The sequence below is a fragment of the Neopsephotus bourkii genome, unplaced genomic scaffold (assembly GCF_033783945.1).
Source record: "Neopsephotus bourkii isolate Nb327-2 ecotype Australia unplaced genomic scaffold, CSIRO-AGI_Nbou_v1 NB_1863, whole genome shotgun sequence".
Lineage (NCBI taxonomy): Eukaryota > Metazoa > Chordata > Aves > Psittaciformes > Psittacidae > Neopsephotus > Neopsephotus bourkii.
In genome coordinates, this window is record NW_026902336.1 from 107,096 (window position 1) to 128,089 (window position 20,994).

The window sequence follows — 20,994 nt, forward strand, 5'->3', positions numbered from 1 at the left end:
AGGTAAAACCTTAAAGAAAGATCAGCAAAATGCTTGTTTGCTTCCTTAGAAAGTAACTAGCATTAGAATACAAGTTGTTTTGCCTTTTTAGACCTAAAGTTGAGTGATGCTGCTTTTTTCTTTAGAATTATTGTGCATTCTTCTTAGAGAATGACTTACTAATTCTAACAGCCTCTTCTAAACTGCTTCAATGCATCTGTTAAATTGACTGTGCATACTTCGTTTATTTCTTGTGAGATGAATGAGTGAAGATGGTGCTGAAAGGGAGTAATGTTGCATTTCGTATGTTTGAAATGATTAATCATGAAATGAGGGCTGTGGGAGGTGGTTTCCTGGTAATCCATGTCTTACTCATGCTGATTCTGACACCTTTGCTTACAAAGGCTCTTGGCTGGTTGATCTGCGCTCTGCATAGTGTGCTGTCATCATGGAAGACATAGGTGTGATGACTTGCATAGCTAGTCTGTGAATAAAGGACAGACAATGACTCTGCGCTTCTCAGTAGAGATCCTGCAGTAGGAGAGCTGATAGGAAGGAGATATGCTTGACTTAATCTTACTTGATCATTAAGCTACTGCATGTTTTTACTAATTGAAACCTCTGGAGTACGTCACTTCATACTGAAGTGTTTTTAAGTTGTAAAAATTAAGCTTAGAGAACAAACGTCTATTTTCTTTGGCAAATAAAATACGCTTGTCAGTTGTTTTTTTGTTAGTTGTTCCCTTTCTTCCACTTAAGGGTTGCCTTTCATGTTGTTCAGTACTTAGTTTTACCATGACAGCCTTAGTGTTAGGAAGGCTTATGTTCCTTCTGTACCTCCTGTGACTCTAAAACTTTGCTTTTTCTGCTTGAGTGACCTTAGCTGGTGAGCATGGAATGGAGCAAGTTGGCACAGTTGGGGCGCTTTGAAATACACCATAGTGCTAAACATCAGTTATACTTTGAGGATTTGCCAGGGGATGAGTTTAAAACTATTACAGGAGGTGCTGTGTGAAAATTCCCCTACCTAGCTGGGTCATTTCTCAAGATTGAAAAGCCTCAATAGGGTTTTGAATGCTTAGGCAGTCTTTAAATGTGAAGAGGGTGCAGGCCTGCATGTGTGGTTTGCCTCTCTGTCAATTCAGCATAGACAGACTTCTGTTCCAGGAGGGGTTTTGACTTGCCAAGTAGGCTGAAATGGCTCCTGAGGGTTGTTTTTTTTTCTTTACAATTTAGGGAATTCTGCTGTGGTGGACTTTTTTTTTTTTTTTTAAAGACTGATGTCATTAAATATAAAGAGTCAAACTCATTTACTGTTGTATTTGCTTCTTTTTAAATTTCCTGTGTGGACATTGATCTCTGGTCTTTGGGAGGGGAAATACTTCTGCTTTAAATCACTGTATCATCTGCCATTATCTAAGATGTAGGGCCTTAAGCTTGTGCATTATTCCTTGTTGCAGCTGAAGGCACTGTGCATATTGATGCTTCAGATGGGGTTTGATCATGTGGTGGTACTTACTTCTCTTGAAAAGCCTATCACAAATGGTCGGATAGACACAGGAAGTCCAATTTTAGCATGGTGTGTGTATGTATAGTGTATTTTGCAAAACTCTGACTAGTTGGTAAATTTGAGGAGGACTGAAACTGGTGCTTGTTCTTTGCTGAAAGAGCTCGTGTATTGGGATAAAGTCCAGTGCTGCTTGGGAATAGGAAAGCATGTGTTGGTTTAACCATTTAAATGTGCTGTAAAGAATCCTCCCTGACTGGCAGCATGCCACTTTCTTTGTGACATGGAGCTAAGCTGACAAGCAAAACAGTTACTTTAACTGAAAGCAGTAACATAATTCTAACCAAATCCTGGTGCACACCAGTTTAAAATGAGAACACATTTTAAATTTATTCCATACAGTACAGTAGGCAAAAGTTACAGCACTCACTTGATTAGAAGGAGTTCTTGGAAAGGAGGCAGTAGAAACTGTTAAGTGGAGTCTCATGTTACCAGCTGGTTTGGAAATTCTTCTGAGAGTACGTATAGAAGCTTCGTGCATTAGTATTGTCACTGTGCAGGCATGTGTGCAAATGCTTTTAAATTTATAGCATCTGTTTTGCTTTTATTTCAGGTGTACTTGAAGGCACCTATGATTCTTAATGGTGTTTGTGTAATCTGGAAAGGCTGGATAGATCTTCAGAGACTGGATGGAATGGGCTGCCTGGAATTTGATGAAGAGAGAGCGCAGGTAAGAAAGTCTGTGCATAGCTACTGTGCCTTAGACGTCCTTCTGTTCTGGAAGGAAACACACAGGTAGTGATCGCACATTCTAATGTGCTTGTTTCCTGCCTGCACTTTGAGTACTAATTCCAAAGAAAACTCACAGTACAGAAGCTCAGAAATAAGTGGCTGTAGTTAAACTAGTGTTTTAAATTAGATTAAAAAAATATTAGGGGCAGGAATCATCCATAGTTTACAGTTTTGTGGGTGATTTAGCACTGTTCCTATGCTAGAGTAGTATGTCTTGGAAGTATTTGAAAAGCTGTGTCTGTAATATGTAATGATTCAACTGGCTAGTCTGTTTTCGCAGTTTATTTTAGGGTGTTTGGAGTTTTTAAGTCGCTTTTTGTTTTATTACATATGGGGGAGGATGAATAGGGTTTTATCATCTCTTCTTTAATAGTGATGGTCTTTGCTCTGTTAAGGTTTGGCAGTTTTTGAGAACCTATTTCCTGTCTACTTATTTTCTACCACCAAAGTGAATGTCTAGTGGCTGAATTTGTGGACATGCACAAGAGCAAAGTAAACACAGAGGAAATAACTTTTAAGTACTTACCACATGTATAAGGTTCACGTACTCAGCTGTAGGATTCCTTAATTTAGTCAGACTTGAGATACATCCTTGCGTTCGAGATGTAGTCTTGTAGCAAAGCTACCAAACTGATACTAAAACCAGCTACACCAGTTTCTGAGGGCTTCCACACAGTGGATAGTAAATTGGGTGTAGTAATGATTTTAATCTCTGTTTTGTGGTGAACTCAGCAGTTCATTTCTGTAGTTTGATAATTTAGAAATGTTGGAACCATATAAAGGCAAAGTCCAAAGTGTGTCTGTATACAAGGGTTTTGTTGTTTGTTTGGTTTTTTTTTTTTTTGCTTGGAGGTATGCATAGCTGCAAGCTTTGGAGTGCCTTGACTCTCCCTGACTTAAGAAGCCAGCTTGCACATTAATGAGATCATGTCATTGTGGCTATGTTCTGGGTTAAGTAGAAATACTTTGTGTCCAAGTAGTGTCTGTGAAATAGTCAGAGCTCCGCAAGCTTTCTTCAAGATGCCTAGAAAGAGAGGGTATGCTGTGCTATTCTGAGAATATTCAGTGCCTCCTTTTGTTAATCCATGGGAAAAGCCGCAGAACAAAGCTTTTACTGGAATACTGCTATTTGCTGTGGCATTCACTTCTTCCAAAGCTGGGTGCTGGCATTTTGAGCTAGCCAAGTTCCAGTGTGCTCCTTGGAGAGTTAACTGCTGTAGATGCTGTTGATTAAAAGACCTTTAGACTGTAACAGCTTCCACAGCTAGATCAGGCGTAGACCCCTGAGGACTGTACAGAATAAATGCCGAGGTTCTTGAACTCCAGCTATGAAGTTTGATACTTAACATTTAAATCACATAACTTCTGGACTGAGATGAGACTGATTTGGATGTGCTCTCAGAAGTAGATAGCGTCATTTTTCTCCAGAATTGGATAGTTCCTGAAAAAAGTGGGAACCCTTCCAAAAAGGGTAGTCGAGTGACTTGTGGGTTCAATATTCTTTTTTTAATTTCCTGATAAATGTCTTTGCATGCTCTTGGATTATTTTAATTCCTGTATATCCTTTTTTAACTACACTTGAGAATTCCTTTCTGTTGCATTCAGAGAGTGTTTGTGCACTGAGTATATTATTTAGCCTTTTTGTTTGGTTGTGTTTGGGGTGATTTAATTTTTTTTTTTGTTTGTTTCTTTTTTTCGGGGGGAGGGGGATGTTTGCATACTTTCAGGTGTCAGGGCTCGCTTGGGTTTTGGATACAGGGTGCTGAGCTGGAGGTATTACATGGTGTGGTTCTACAGGGATACACTTGCCCTCAGTTGCAGTTGTAATTTGTCTTCAGTCTGTGCTTCTCAGTGATTGCAGGGAGGTCACTGGTTGTCTTATTTGCTGCAGTAGTAGCACCTAAAAATTCCCATTGTCATAAGGCACTAGAGACACAAAAGTAGGTGCATCCTTGTATTTGTCAGTAATGTAAACGTTTGGGCAATCTTCTACATTCTTCAGTTTCCTTTTTCCTGTATCTGTCATTTTGCTTCCTTTTTTTTATAACTGTTCTAATATTGCCAGTGGCAGTTGACCTAACTGCTGACTTTGATACTGAAATGACACTGATGTCAGAATAGGTTTAAGTGCCTCGTGCTGTGCAGTGTAGTGGCTGTGGGGTACCCACTCGTCTTTTATAACAAGAGGCCCTGTTGGCATTCAGACACACCCCCATATGCATCCTATACTCCTGTTTTGTAGAGGGCTTCCTCTTATGCAAATAGAAACTCTTAAATAAAAGAATTCTTAAATATTTATTAAATATTAAAATACTAATATTAAATATTGATATGAAAAAGTTTTTTTAAATGGAAACTCAAAAACTGTTGAATTTTCCTACTTACTTACTACTTACTTCCTACCTACTTACTATTTAATAATACTCTGAACGAATAAATTATATTTTTTTTGCTGCTGTTCAGGTAAAAAATGTTTCAGAAAGAGAAAATACATACATGACAGTGAAGTATTTAAAATTTAACTTTTAAACTAGTGTTTTTTCCATTTCATTCACAGCCTGTTCATGTCTGACTACTAAGCTGTCTTATTTTTTATGAGAGGCCCAGATTCAGCTGCTTGTTCATACTTCAGTGGGCTAACACACACAAAGCTCTGCATGTATGCTTGAGTATCTTCCCTGTTCGGGGCTGAAATTTCCCTGGATTTGATATTTGAGGGTCATCAAAAGGCTGCTTCGGTCTTCAGCACTTTTGTATCTCTTCTGTAATAGAGGATTCTTGCTCTGCTTAGTTAAAAGTGGTGGTTGTTTTCACAAAGTGTTTTCTTACCAGGCTGCTGCAGGAGGAATGTGCATGAGTGTAGGGAGGGGTGTTTAAGCTCCTCTTGGTTTTTGTTTGTCTGCATTGGGGGCTTATTTTGTTCCGTTCTCATGTTGATATAGCTCATGTTTTGCTGCTGCTTTTTCTGAATAAATTCATACCAGAAGCATTTTCACTGATTAAAACGGAGGTGGATAAATTATTTGGTCTCATACAGCTGAATTCACTATGCTGTAATTACTAGATTTGAGTGACATTTGGAAAAAATTTGTTAAATTCTTGTTGTACAATATCCTGAGATGTTTGTTGATTTCTACTATCACCAGGGGTAGAGCAGAATTATTTTTTTTAATATTCTTAAAAAAAAAAGTTCTGATGCTTCCTCTCTCCCCTTTCCTCAAACATTAGTAAACTGTGTTTCAGCTGTCAACATGTGTTCATTCTAGATGTCAACATAGTAATTCTTTTCCTTATGAATTTCTAATTTAGTTTCTTTTGGTTATGACCTTTTGTTTTACAATATTCTAGCTGCAGCTATATGTTAGCCTTTTATTTCATGACTACTTTAAATGCTGGAAAAATGCAAAAATCTTGTATTAAAAAAATACACTTTCATTTAAGTATGTTTAAAAACAGGGTCAAAAGAAATAGGGTGTTACAAATAATATTTGTAAATAAGAAATAAGGCACCTTTTCTATAGTAATCTAGGAGACAAGCTTATGTATCTTCTCTCTATCCTGCTGCATTATTAAGAACAAACTTACTTTCCACTGTCTGACTGTGGTTTCTGTGCAAGTGCAAACATTAAGCTATAAATGGCCAAATTCTACTCTTAAAAATAATAGGTAGTGTTAAAATGTTATCTTATTGGCAGCTTTAAACATTGCCTTTTGATGTAGCTTTCTGGGGAGCTGTCTGTGTAGAGTTGTTGATTGGCAGATGTTTGTATTTAAGTGTGTTAGGCCACGGGGGGCACTCATTCACATCATTTCACAAAGTAGCTTGAGGGTGCACCGTTGTGCCAGCGGCAAAAAAGGCAATTTAACGTTCTCTCAGACTAGGGATGCTTTATCTTAAATTAAAAAATGTATGCACTTAATCCCTAGTTGGGTTCTTAACATGTTTGTGTCCTCTAACAGTCAAGGTTAGGATTTTACTTCTTTAAAATAAATCTATTAACTTGAAAAAAACATTTGCATGTATGTGGGAGTCATAAGCAGTGCTAGTAGTAAGTATATCTGAGGACTTGGGAGGAGGGAAAGCCGATACAATTGACCCCTTACTCTTTTGTGGAACCTCTTTACACTTGTCTCCTCTATTCTGAACACTTGAAAATTCTGTTGGGGAGCAGAGCCATCTATTTTAATTCTGAGCAAAATTTGGGCTATAAAAGTCTCTTTAAGAGAAATTTTTTGTAAACCAATTAACAATGGGTTACATATTAATAACACTTTATTTTAAAACTTTTTTTTGCATTATAAATGCATCCCTGTTCAAAAGCCATTGTTGGGAAAAAAACAACAGGGCTGTCAAACCTACAGGTTCTTCTGTATTGTATGGGAATGTACAAAATTAGTAGAGGAATAACTTCTGCTTTGCATTTTCTTACTCATCTAAGCTTAAACAGTTTAAATTTTACATAAAGATCACAAACATTTCTACTGATGCACCTTCAGCAGCTTTTGGTAAAACGGAGGGGTTTTTTGGTTCGTAGTTTAAATGAAGGTAACTAAGTTAATCATTTAAATGAAAGATAATAAACATTATTTATATAATGATACTGGTGAACTGTCTTAGACATACCTGTGAATAGTGCCTTCAGAATGACTTTTGTAAGAATAAAATGCATTGCATCTTTCCTGTAACTTTTGAGAATTTCTAGCTTTAAAAGAAAACAGCAGCATTTTAAACTACTTTGGAACAGCAGGTCTCCTTTGAAAATGTGTTTTAGTAGTAGCTGCATTGGAGCTTTGGATCTCTACTGCAGTGATGAAGGTGAGTATTATTTCATTAACCTATATTGGCATTTGCTGGAACTCTTCTGTATCCTAGCAGGTTCTGTAGGACATTCTTGTCATTGCTGTTAAGTGATCCTTAAAATTCAAAATAAATGTGACCTGGTAGAAATGAGGATAGCCTCTCGTGTCACTCTGTTGTCTGGTTTGGTAGCAGGAGGATGCATTGGCACAACAAGCCTTTGAAGAAGCTCGGCGGAGAACTCGTGAATTTGAGGATAGAGACAGGTCTCATCGTGAGGAAATGGAGGTGAGGGTTTCACAGCTGCTGTCAGTAACTGGTTAGTACTTTCCAAAAACTTCAGATTTGTTTCCATTTGTTTGTCTGTACTGTTTGTGTGTTTGCTGTAGTTTAAAAATTGCAAAATACATTGTTTATAACTCGTAAAATGAATTTCAAGTTTTGAAAGTTTTGATAAGAATTCTCTGATTTTTGTCCTTTTTCTATAGATAATCTCTTTGTGGGTACTTAAGCTTCAAGGGTACATTTCAGTCCATTTGATCACAGAGCTGTTGTATCTCTCTCAACTGATACTTTAATAGCAGAGAGGGATCTTTTCCACATGCAGTTCTTAAAAACACAGGAAGTGCTTTGGGAGCTGTGGGCACGTAATTTTGTAGCTCACTACCCTGTGCTGTGGGAAACATTACCAGAGTAATGACAGATGCCACAGTCTGCTTTCTTTACAGGCTGGTTTTATTTTCCTTTCATATTATTCTTACCGGCAGGGAGTCTTTACTCGTCTATTTCACCTGTAGAGTTTCCTCTATCTTGTTCTTGGCTCCTCTAGGGCCCCATGGTCTTGAATCTTTTTCCCTCTTGATGAGAGCAGGTATTAGTGGGATCAAGCAAAGAGGAGCCAGGAAAGAGAATGGGAACCAGCTGCTCTGACATGTCAGAAAGGCAAGAGCTGTAAGAGGACGGGTAATGCATAAGGAGAGTTTGCAAGTTAAGGCAGGCTGTAGGCAGAAAACGGAAGTGCTTTAAATTTCTTACCCTTACTAACTTTGTGGTTTTTATTTCCTGCTTCATCAGTACAGCCTGACTTTACTGTAATCAAATGTGATCAATATGCTGCTTCTTAGGTTTTTAGAAAATTCGGTTATTGTTACTACTAAGCTACTTTTCTGGCATCCTTATGAATAATTGAGGTTATTAGACAGGCTTTCTTCCCTTCCAAGTACAACTGGAAAACATTGAGCATGAGAATGAGAGGAGAAGAAGCAGATGCAAAGAACAATACCTCTCACTTTGAAGGAATGTCTGGTGTGCCTCTCCTTGCAAACACTGATGTAGCCAGGTCAGGTATCAGCTGTAGCTAAGGTAAAATCCTTGTCTTGGAGGCCTCGCTGCAGCAATAGTTATTGCCCCAGCTCTAAAGCATTGGTTTAAACCACCTACAGAAAGGAAGTAAAGGAAAAATCACTCACTTGAAATATGTTTAAGGAGAATGAAGAGTATTGTCAAAAGGTACTTCAAATTTGTCAAATACAGGTTTTTAACAACTGAAATACATTTTTATGCATACTTTATATTTACATGTTTAATATGTATAACCAAGAGATTGTTTGCCTCAATTACTTGTAGTTCTAGAATTGCTTTTGTTTACATTTCAGTTTTTCATTTGGATGTTTTGCCACATGTTTGGAACATTTACAGATGAGATTTTGCAATCTGAATCTTAAGACTGAATAAAAATTATGATCTTCAGGTAGAGAGAGAGCTGGGATAGACTTAACGATGTATTCCTAAGGAGGAATCAGGTTTCCAAACCATTGTTTCCGTGACTTTCACTTCAGTTGCATCCTAATGCAGTGCTGGGGAGAATCAAATGAGCTTTAATCAGTAAGCCACTTACATAAGGTGCTCATGATCATCATACAGAATTCTCAGTCGAAAGTAATGTAGAAATGTGTATTCTTATGTTGTATTTATGACCTGTATAAAATTTTCAATGCCTACACGCTTGGTCAACTTGTACGCTATTGATAATTGTGTTGCTGACAGCTATAAAAACATCAGTCCAAACTATGGTGTACTGTTTGTGTAATTTCAGTAGTGAAATAGTGCCTTTGGTTGTACTTGAAGGTTTTTATGGCTAGAAAAGGTAGGTTCTGAGTATGCTGAGTGAATTTTTATGCATGTTACACTGCACACAGTTGAAGATACCCTCAGCATAATCTTTTCAATATGATAGCTATACAACTTTCATCATTCCTAAAACTGAAAATTTTTCTTTCCTGCTAAGCTTGGGCAGTAAAATTCAGAATTGCCAGGCCTGGAGCAGGATCTTATCAGTGTTAATGATTATTTTAGGAATTGCAACACTGTATAAAATCAGGATATTTTAGACAGCAGGATTATGGCTAAAATGCCTTTAATAGAGACCAGATTCTGCTTCAGTGGGGGAGGGAAAGGGAATCCTGCAATATTCCACCCATTCCTACTCAAAACAGAGGAGCCAGCTCTTTGGAAACATTTATCCACCCAAAGCCTGGCAGCATATGAAAATGATCAGATTCAGTTCTTTTCTTACACAGAAAAGAGGCTGTATAATAGCATTCGTAGTCTAAGTCTCTTTGTAAGCTTCTAAAACAAAGTGGTATATCCTTGCCTAGGAGTCATCAGTGAAAGCTGTTGGAAACAATACAAATGGCTTGTATGTGGCATTGGATATTAGAATGGTGATACTTCAAATGTGGGAGGAATAGCAAGTGCAGTAACAGTTTAGGAGTAATCACTGTACTAATTTCAATTTTTAAGTATCCTAAAAAAGAAGCAAACCCAACCGAAAAAACACCACCAAGAAAACCTTCTTGAGTGCTGTCAGGTTTGTTTGCCTTCCTTTCATCACATAATGTCACTGCCATTGATGAGTTCATTAGCACAACAGATCTTTTATTTTAATGAACATTTTCTTTGCATCTGAGGGCAGAATCTGTAGTGGTTGGTAGCTTGTGCTTGAATTTCCAGAACTTGATCAGATTTCTGTGCAGTTACAGCACGGTAATGTAAATAGGTATGACTGGATTTAGGAATTTTCATTGAGATTTAAGTGCTTTTGAGATGAACAGTGTTCTATTGTATTTTCAGTATTTCAGTTCTCAATACAAGATGCCTCAGTTCTCAATACAAGATGCAACTTGCATAGCTTGGTCACATCAGAAACTGCAGATCCTGCCTCTCTGTTCAGTATTCTTTTGTTTCAAAGATGCTTTTGAAGTCAGTGTTTTTAATTGGTGCATTCAAAATTAATAATGAATTCCAATGGCTTTAACTTCTACAAAAATGTTAGAATGCTGAGACAGTAAATGTTTAATGATACACATGAGGAAAGACTTTATCCCCAGTTGAAGTCTATGGTAAAAATAAATGATTGTGTGAAGTCTTGTCAGTTCAGGAGCAGGGAGCAACTTGGCCAAATTGCAGTATTTAGTGGTTTCATACCACTAAGGGAAAATTCTTTTTCCATGAGCAAGTACTTTACAACAGGGAACTTGGTCCAAGGCTATTTCTTTAGGGGCGTGTTCTGGAACTGATGCCACTGAACAGGTATATGAACTTGAAGTATTTGTACGTTTCCCTTTGCCAGACTAACCAGAAGAGAGTGAGTGAGGAAGCTAAAGAATATCAGCAAGGCAGATGCTTAATTTTCTCTACTTCTTTTTCAACTGAGATGCAAGGGGATAGTCAGTACTAGCTGTTTCGCTATGTTTTCAATATGAATAACCACAGTTCATTGTCAGGACGAAAAGTGTTCTACAGAAATCGCTGTGAGGTTGCTGTCTAGATGTACCTGAATCTTCCAGCGCAAACTTCTGCTTTTTATTTGGTGTTCTGGCCATAGTAGCATGCATTACACTGTCCAGTATGAGAGAGTTAAACAGCTCTGAGTTGATGAAATTAGAATACATTGAAAGCAACAGCATGTGTTCAGTCAGGAAAAGCAGCAAGCAGGTGCCTCCTGCAGCTCTTCACTGGAGAAGCGGGTGCAAAGCGGTGGATTTCAGGAGTGTAGGTAAAGAGGCCAACTCATATGTTGCTGTGTGCAGATAGTTGTCTTCCTAAAAGTTTGTTTTATATAGGCAAACTGTAACTTCAGTTTTTAAGTGATCTGTTTGAGTGCACAGTTTGTCTTACTCTGCTACTCTTGAGTTTAGCCAAGGATGTTCTTCAGATTACTCCATTTTTGGAGGAGGATTGGATCTCTTCTCAGTTTTCCAATGTAATTTTGTTCAACCAGCATCTTTTAAAGTCATTTTTCTGTGTTGTGTTCATTTCCCATGCTACTGCCATGCACTTTATTTTAGCAACACCATGAGTAAAGAGTGGTTTGCTCTTCCCTGAAACAGTCTAGTCTAGCAATCTGTCTGGTTGTGGGCTTATGCTAAATACAAATTACGTTAATGGCTAAGCAGAGCCATTTAACAGAACTGCATGAAATTCTCATTTAAAATCCTTCATTGTGCTGGGGAAGAAGAAAGATAGTCAAGTAGTAGAACTAACTTTCTTATTCTTCCAAGGTTCTAGACAGTGACGTTATCCTCCCTTTTATTAAAAAAAAAAAAAAGGGGGGGGGGGGTTTAGAATGAAATGACTAGTATATATATAAATGCTCTAATTTTTGTCAAATAGAATTTTCTTCAGAAGAAAATACAGCATTGTGATAACATTGGTGTTTGGGGTTTTTTTTTTCCTTCTTTCTCCCATCCTTATCGAACTCTGATTTTTAGGGCTTTTTTTTCCCTCAAAAATTAATGTGTAATGAATGTGATTACTTATTTTATGTTCACACTTAAAATACATGCTCCCCAAGCTGACAACAGTATAAAAATAGTATAACCTTTAATACAGCTTTTTGGGATTCTTCTTTGGGATTGTTTCTTTACAAGAACTTTTCTATAGTTGGTACTTATGTAGAAGTGCTATGGAGTGCATATCTCAGAAAAACAATTTGTGCTGTACAGAATCAATGCTGAGGGTAGTACAGGGGAGATCAATCTTGCAAATCAGGCAATACTGTAATATAAGCGTCTTCTTGCAGTCAATGAAGGTTAGAAAAGGGCTGAGCAACAGATGAATACTGTCTGGAGACAATCAATATTAATTATAAATTTATAACCTTTATGCCAGCTTTCAAACAATACTTTCTAAAAGGAAGAATTTCACTTTTTTCCCTTGGAAAAGAAGTTTTCATACAAAAGTAAAAATTTCAGTCTTTAGTGAAGCTCTTGACCTATACACTTGCTATGCTGCTTCCTTTCTTGGCTTGCTGTTAGTCCAGTTACCAATGTGGTGGCACCAGAATCTGTAGCTTCATAATAGCTTTTAAACAGAGATGCAGCCGTTTTCAGGCAAGAAAGTGCATCAGGGCTGGTAAGCAAATTATGCTCCTTGGCCTGGTCTTGTCATCTGTAACTCTTTGCAGCTGGTGGTGGGAGAGCAGACTCAGCATATAACATGATTGATGTGTGTGTTTAGTGAGGAGTACTCTGTTTCTAGGAAGTAGATTGTTGGAGGCTTGAAAGGAAATCTTAATGGAAGTAGGTGCTAAATGATTTTTATCTATGGCCTTTGTCAAGAAAATTGTTTATTTTGACTTTCAGCGTAGACTTTATAACGTTAATTGTTCCACAAGGCCTTTAATGTAGCATCCAGATCTCTCACCAAATTTGAGACTGCTTTCCATTAAGTGGTGCTTGACATTATAATTAAGATGAAGACTACTTTTTTCCAGGTTCAAGTGAAAAGCAGAGGTGATTGCAAAATGGCTGTTACGGCTAGCAAACAAACTCCAGAGACTGGATTTGGGCCACAAAGTCTTACGCTGATAGCTACACCTGCTGGGAATGTGGTAAAAATCATATCCCCTGCTGAGTGCCAGCATGTTGTAGGTACTGTCTGTAATGATGATGAGGTCCCTTTGATGCTGTAGCTAAAGCTCTTCTGAGAACCAAAGACTGAGAAGGAGAGTCTCTGTTCAAGCCCCACAGATACCTGAAAGCACAGAGGGTGCTTCATGAGGCTCTGACTGTGACCAAAGAAGTTCTATTATGTGTAAGCTGTCATTCTTACTGTGTAGTAGTGGCCTGGTTTTGCTGACTTTAATTTTCAAAAGGCTATTTCTCTGCCTCTTCTATTGAGTAAAGGTGACGGAAGTGGAGGTATGGCTAGCATTTTGACCTCTACAGCAGAGGTTCTTACTAACCAGCAGCTCAGAGAAGAGCTTTCAGTTTGTTGCTTTTCTTTATGTGGGTCTGCCACAGTTAGGGCTTACATGGAGGTGTGCTTGATTGGAGCTAGTCATTTTTGAGTGGCGATCTCTTTGTTTCAAGTCAGGGTTTTTTTGGCTGAGGGTTTCTTTTTTTTTTGTTTGGGTTTTTTGATTATTTTTTTTTCCCTGTGGTTGTATGCTTTTTGAAAAGTATCTGCAGTGAGTTCTCAGGTTTGCGATTTGTTTTGGTATTTTATTTAAATCTTTTTCAGGAGGTTGACAGTCCTTCTAAGAGAATCCAAATGTTCACTGTTTAGTTTTTCATAACATACCCTGATTTTTCACTTATTTAGTAAATTACAGATGACAGATGCCAAGGCACATAAAGCATATGCTGTGTCCATTTCAGCAGTATGGAGTTGCCAGAATGCAATTAAAGAATTGCAGCGGAGTTGTCTGTGGAGAGACTTTGTTTGGCTACTCCTTGTGACAGCCCTACTTCAAATTACCTCCCTCCTCCTTCCCCATTCACCAGTATCCTGAGTTATATATGCAGTGTATATTGTTGTACTTGTGATTACACTGCCTAGTATTCAGAGGTCCCGATTTTGCCTGCTGGTATTAAAGTGATTTATCGAGAGGACAGGCTGTCTTCATGGCAGCTCCATCCATCCTTACTAAATTTACCTCTAACTTTCCCAGTTCTGCTTTCTCACAGCTATCATGTAAGCCACATGGTGGAACTGCATTATCTTTTCCTGATGAGCTCGTGGTAAAAGGAGTTGGTTTCCTTGGGTACGTTGGAGGCCTCTAAACGTGCACTGAAAGGGGGTAATTACAGATGCTTTCTCAAAGCCATCTTAAGGAGTTTTATTAGCACTGTCAAATGCACAATTGACTGCAGCATGGGTCAGGATTGAGTGGATGGTAGTGTTTGACTGTCTTGGCTGGAGGAACTACTTGGGTGCCATGCCACCCTCCTTAACCACCATTTTCCTTAGATTTGTTTTTATTAAGTACCCCAGTAACAGATGTAAATGCTCCAGTGTGATCCAGAAAAGTCACAATCCTAAGTTAAGGACATGATGATTTCAAGCTATAGAATTTATTAAGAAGAAATTTGATGTAAGTATTACTACATCACTCTCTTGGTAGGACTTATAGCTCATACCAGTTAGGTTGTATTTAAGCTTGGGAAAAGCTCAGAGGTAACAGGGTTGAAGAGAGCATAGGTATAAAAGCATTGCAGCTTCTTGTGTTGTACCCTCAAGGCAAAATGGTTTTGTTAGTAACTTTTTCAGTCAGTATGTTACTGCTATTATGATGTCAGCATTATGAGTTCAGGGTGAATAAATCTAAAATAGCATGAGGAGGCTTTGAATTTTTTTTTTTTTTTGCCAGATGCATTCCTGTAGTTCTTTCTGTTGGTCATCACACTGTCTAGAACATTAGAGGTTTTAAATGGCTTGTGACCAGTTGTAATTCCTTCCGTGCTGCAGAAGATTTGCATGGCTTCATGTGCTGAAAACGGAGTGTGAAGTATTTGGAGGTATTGAAACTCCCGATGTGTCCATCACATTTAACTATTCAACTTCAGGATATTTGGAAGGAAGTGTTTATTAAAATACATTCATTTTTAGGAAAATCACAGCCTTTGTGGGATCTGTGTAGTACTTAAACTTTGCATTGTTAAACTTCAGCTAAATAACAGATGAATAACGTTTGAGGTAGTGCTCCTTCGAATTGAAAATCGGCATTTGAAAAATGAAATATGCTGAGATAAGATGAATAACTACTGTTTTCTCATGATTCATTATGCATGACTCATGGCACAGGATTCCATTTCCCAATGGCAAAGATAGATGCATCTTTCTTAATTGAAGCAAGTCTCCTTAATCTTGGACAAGCTGAGCTCATTATTCACTCAGAGTAGTTCTTGTCCTTCTGCATGGCTTCACAAGGTATGCAGTACTTCAAAAATCATAGCAAATATTGCAATTCAGAGGATTCACTACCTGTGCTATGAGTATGGGGCCCCAAATGGAGAGAATTGTGAAACTGAGATTTTACATCCATAAAAGTGAACTTTTAGCTTCCTGTCATAGACTGAGGAGAACTACCACATTCGATCATACTGGTGGTCACACTCCTTCTACAAGTGACCGTTACGGATCATATTGCATATCTTACGGAAGTTGTATTTTGTCCATTGTCAGCAGACAAAAACACTGCCCCATGCCTGACACTCTAAAACATGCTTGCTTCTGTAAGCAGCAGAATACAAGGTGATTTCTCCCGTTTCATGAGTGGTCTTATTATATATACATACATATATATATATATATATATATACACATACATGATGCTTTTACTTTTTAATGCATGAAAAGCATAGTCGTAGTTGTTCCATATTATGCACATATGTGTTGGCTGGATAATGGCTGGTAGAATAAGCATGTTTCACATGTGCATATTCATGTATAGTTGTATAGCACAAGTAAAGTAGGGTGTCTGAGACAGAGCTGTCATTCAAATAAGTTGCAGTTGCTTGTGTAAATTCCTGCTTACTGAAATGTGAAATTACACCTTTATCCATATGTACTAGTGTAAGAAATTGTAATGACTTGTTTTTGATACGTATGAGGGTAATTTGTCATGACTTCTGCAGATCACTTGAAAGGGTAAATCTGGTAGTTGTTTAGTAGTGGCTTCTGCAAACTCTGCAAGTAGCAATGAGGTCGTGAATCATGTGAATTCTTTCATATGTTTTGAAAGAAAAGGCCACTTTAGGCAAAGCATAAATGCAACCGTATGCCCATACCTCAGAGTCTTCATAGAAATTTGACGATAAAATTGCTGTGCCTATGATTTGTTTTCTGAAGAAGAAACTCTCTTGCTTTCAGAGCAGTAGTATAGCAGCAACTAACTCACTGGTATTTTTCTAGCTAAGTGTAAAAAACTAGAGTATAAAAATGATAATTAGATTGGTATATTTTTGGTAGTTTTTAAAGACAGTGCATACCTTGTTACCTTTCAGGAAGAAGCAGCAGTTAAAACCAGAAGAAATCTTGTTACAGTCTGTTCAATAGGAGAAAAGTATGCAAGGTGGAGCTCTTACGCTTTTATTAATCTTAATATGGCAGTATCTGTGTAGACTCATTGAACAACCGTTTTGTGTTAAGAAAAGTCTTCAGAGCACAGTTTTCTGTTCAAGAAAAAAAAAGTGTGAGCTTTCCCATGTTGCCTTTTCTACAGTGATCTTGACTGTCCAAGTTGAATGATTTGGCTTTTGAAAATAATGTGAAACTCAATTAAATGTTTTCTCCCAATATTCTGTATCTCTTCAAAGAGGGCAGTTTGCAAAAGTGGCTTCAGGGGCTGAAAGGAATACGCCCTTAAGCACTTAAAATCTTCAGCACTGCATGTGATTAGAGCTGTTTAATGTTGATTCTTCAGAAAGATTACTGAGAAATCTGTGGGTTTGTGCGCCAGCAGTGATGTCAGTTGTCCTGTTCGGAGTTCTTCTGCATGTAGGAAAAGCAGATTGTTTCCTTTAGTCGGAGTATGACCAGTGTAGATAGAACAGAGTGAGAAGATTATCTCACCCCTAAATACCTAAAATGTAACTAACATCAATACTGGATGCGTAAATGTAGTAGGTAGCAATTGTGATACTTAAAATAGTGAGACTGCTTCAAAAAAAAAGAATAGCAGTACAACCACTAAAGAAAGGGCAAGAGGGAATTGTATTCTCTGGGAACAGGCTGATTACTAGTGGGATTTATTGAATGAACTCTGTGTACGTCAGAATGGGATCATTGCACATGAAAGGAAAATGTAACTTTAAATCGGTATTTAAAAGACAGAAGAAAGAAACAGTTCTCTGTTTGGTTTAAGCTAACCAATTGTATTGGTAGTGTAAAATGAGGCAGGCAAAGAACAGTAGACAAGGGAGGAAGAGTTGGACAGAGAAAGAGAAGTCTAAATTGGAGATGGTGTTGGCTGTATGTGCCAGAAGGTTAAGTCTGTTCCTCCTTCTTTCAACAAAATACGAGAAGTCTTTCAAAGGAGCTATTTTTTTAATTTTTTTTTTTTTTTTTTTTTTTTTAAGCCTCGAGTGTGGCAACTTATAGCAGTTGGTGAGACTAATGGAGCTACATGGAAAAATGCTTGTGTTGTGAAGCCTCCCACCAGCTAAGGGGGTGGCCCTGGTACCATTTGGGGTGGGCCAAGGTGTCAGCTGTTCATTCTGTACAAGATAAATAAAAGTATCTGCACTGAAATGGCTTAAAAAACAGCTGGCATATATTAGACATTCCCAGAGTTGAAGTATTGCTTTAAAAGACTGAAGTACTTGAATTTTGAAGTATTTACCTGCAGCATTTGTGTGTGTTACTTGAAAGCAGCCTGTAGGTAGGTAGACAGTGATGTCTTTTATGGTGACCGATATTGTTATAACTGACCATTCTTAACTTCCTCTTTAAAATGCAATCAACTCCAACTATTTATCAGAATCCTTTATTTAAAGGAGAACTTACATTACTTTTTTTTTTTAATACAGGGCTGTAATAAGTATTTGAGTTTCTTAGTTTTGTACCATTGCTAACTTCACAAGTGCACCAAAGGAAAAAAAGTATGCAGTGGTTAAACTCCAAGTGTTAAAATGTGTGTCAGTCTACAGTTTAAATTGTGCCAGTGTGTTATGTATATCATGTTGTATGTATTTATATATCATGTTTATTCCAGACAAAGCTAAAGTAAATGTTTCTCACATAAGAATACTGAGGGGAGAGCTGTTTGGCAGTGATATAACATGCTCTGCCATCTTGCACTGTAGCATTTCTCCCCAAAATCTTGATCCTGAAAACATTTACAGAAAAGGTTAACAAAGGGAATTTCACAGGAAAGAAAACAATTTTGGAAAAAGAGTGACAAAGTTGTTGCCTAACTGTTCTGGAAGTCTCTTGCTGATGGTTGAAGCAATGCTGAGAAGTGTTTCAGCCCGGCTGCAGGAGAGCCTCTGAGGCATTCACTCCCCAGATCACCAGCCTTGCCTGCACCCAGTCCAGAGCTCTGTGCCTCTCTAGAGAGAGGAGGGTACCCCCACTACTGAGTCCACAGCCCTCCTGTAAGAATGCTGTTGATTCTGGGGGCTTATTGAATCCAGAGGAAGAGTGATGGTGATGTTAAAAATTAATGCGTTGGTTACTGCTAGAAATGTAAAGTTTGTGCCTTAGAATTGTTTATGGTCTTAGCCATGTTAATATGCTGAAGAAATTAACTGATAACTTATAAATATTTTTCCTTTTTTTTGATGCTAAATATGTTTTTATTAATTCAGGCAAGAAGACAACAAGACCCTAGTCCTGGATCTAATCTAGGAAGTGGCGATGATCTCAAACTACGTTAATCAACAGCAGCAGGCGTACCCTGGGTCTGCACACATGCATTGCTTCTACTTGGCAAAGGATTTAATAAAAGACCAGAAACTGTGATAACTGGGTATACTATGGTCTGTTTCCTGACCTGCGGCAGTCAGAATCACCACGAACTGCCATGGTTTGCACTATGTTTATGTTACAATACCTGCATTTCCCATTTTAAGCATGTAGCCAGTGGCAATTTGAAAGCTTGGTTTTTTTTCTATGCAAACTTATTTTTGTTGGCACTATTTTAGTGAAATGGAAACTTACGCAGCTATAAAACCGTTTTTCTCGACTGTAATAAAAAGTGTCGCTTAAAAATAGGTCAAGATATTACAGATTTAAAACTTCTTTTTTGTTTTGGTTTTGGTTTTTGGGTTGGGTTTTTTTTTTTTGTTAACTGCTGGAAGCCAATGCATTCCAAGCTTAATTTTTTTAATACGAGCTTTTGGAATTTTGATTGTCTTTACTGTGCTCCTGCTTTATGTTAGATACGCATTCTTACCTTCCTTTCACTTTTCCTTTTTCTAAATTTGCAAGACCTTCTTAAAACTGCTGACATTATTTTGCATTATTTCCAAGCTAAACCCAGTGAATCAGAGCTGTTGGAATCCTTTCTCAAACTGTGGGTTTGTAAATGCTACAGTTGCAGTATGCTTTTAACTGCTAACAAGTCATTGGTTCTACTTTTTAAAGGATAAAATCTTAAAATGTAATTTTCATGCATTGGTAATGCATTCTGCCCCAGTATCTGTCTAAGACTTTATTATGATACCAAGTGAGTTCGGGTGGTTATTATACCCCTGTATATAGTACTTTACTGAAACTCATAGGAAGTCGCAGGCTGGCTTCTGTTTTATTCAGGGATTTTTTTAACTAGTTCTTTGAAGGGATACTGCAACTCTACAATCAGATTCAACAGCACATTCAACTGGGGACAAAAGGTGATATGTATTAAATCATGTTTAAGATAGCTGCTTTGAGTATATTTTGTATCTTAGGCTTTTTGTAAAGTTGTGCTGAATGGTGAAAAGATGAGGTTGTGTGCAGAGAATCTCATACAATGCATAGGACACTTCTCTTAATCTTATGCACATTAAGACTACATTGCAGTATATATTGTATTTTCTAACAGGGTAAGATTTGGGATGAGTTAATCTGTGTGAATTACTGTGTTTTATCTGGGGTGGTGGTGCATGGACTTGTTCCAAATTTTTCATTGCAACCAATATTTGAAGAAAATTGATCGGAAATGTGATGATGTCATTTGGCTTTGTTAAAATGTGGTACTTCCTGTACAGCCTGATGAATTAAAATGTCACTGCAATCTTTTTTTTTTTTTTTTAAATAAGTAATCTGGCTTCAGTGTCCGAAGAATTATTTTGAAAGTAGAAACTCCGTATGGTTAGAACAGTTGAATCTTTTAAATCTTTAAGATTCTATGATGAAGATAATTACGTTCCTCACAAATGACAAAACGATGTAAAAGAGGTCTTGCAAAAATGTAAGCAGATGTCAGTGTGAAGGAGACTGTATGTTAATAATATAACATTCACATCAAAATGTCAGTAACTGTAAACTGTGAGTGTCATCAAATAAGAATATTTTGATATTTCAATTTAAATGTGATTCACATGAAAAAACCTTTTTCACTCTGTGGCCATGTATTCTTCTTGCTCTTTTTCCCCAAAGAAAGAATTTTTCTAAAGTGTTTCTGCAGTGAGTTATTTAAGGGACACCCCCATGCCCACACACTCATCCCTAGCCTTGGAGCTCCTCTGCCATCTGTGGGGTTTTTTGATGGAATAGTCTGAAGATGTATTTTAAAAGGTTTTCCTACTGTTTCAGGCAGTGGTTTTACACCATGAGTACACAGGAAATTATGCTATCAGATATTAACGTTGCTCTCTGTGTAAATACTGAACTTTCCCTATCATCATTTAGCATTCTGCTGCTTTCGATATCTTAATGCTGGCATTAAGATCACAAGCCCTTACCCTCTGCTGCTTAGTGCAGACTTTTTAAAGTGCATTTTAAGTTATTGATGCAATTTGATATTTTTCGTGATTTCTATTTAAACTGAAGTTGCATCATCTTTCTTGAATTCATCTCCTGTAAGAGTTGCCTTAAGCTACAGGCTTGCTTTTGCCACTTTTTGTGTTGTATGTTTAACTTTCATAATAAACCTCTGTGTAGTGAAAACAAGTCACTGTAAATTTATTTCCGACATCTTGGCAGTTCA

At 37.5% G+C, this 20,994-nt stretch overlaps 1 protein-coding gene across 2 annotated transcripts in view; it reads left to right on the forward strand.

Moving 5' to 3' along the window:
• The window catches only part of CBFB (core-binding factor subunit beta), a 41,063-nt gene extending 20,973 nt beyond the window's left edge, over positions 1-20,090 (forward strand). Inside the window, exons 4-6 of one of the 2 annotated variants that reach the window (XM_061344120.1) lie at positions 2,100-2,216; positions 7,269-7,364; positions 18,671-20,090. In XM_061344120.1, the coding sequence (XP_061200104.1) occupies positions 2,100-2,216; positions 7,269-7,364; positions 18,671-18,739 (282 nt within the window). In that variant the 3' untranslated portion in view covers positions 18,740-20,090. Of the gene's footprint in view, positions 1-2,099; positions 2,217-7,268; positions 7,396-18,670 lie in introns of both variants that reach the window. The other variant, XM_061344121.1, reaches the window with a different exon arrangement.
• Positions 20,091-20,994: the final 904 nt, after the last annotated feature.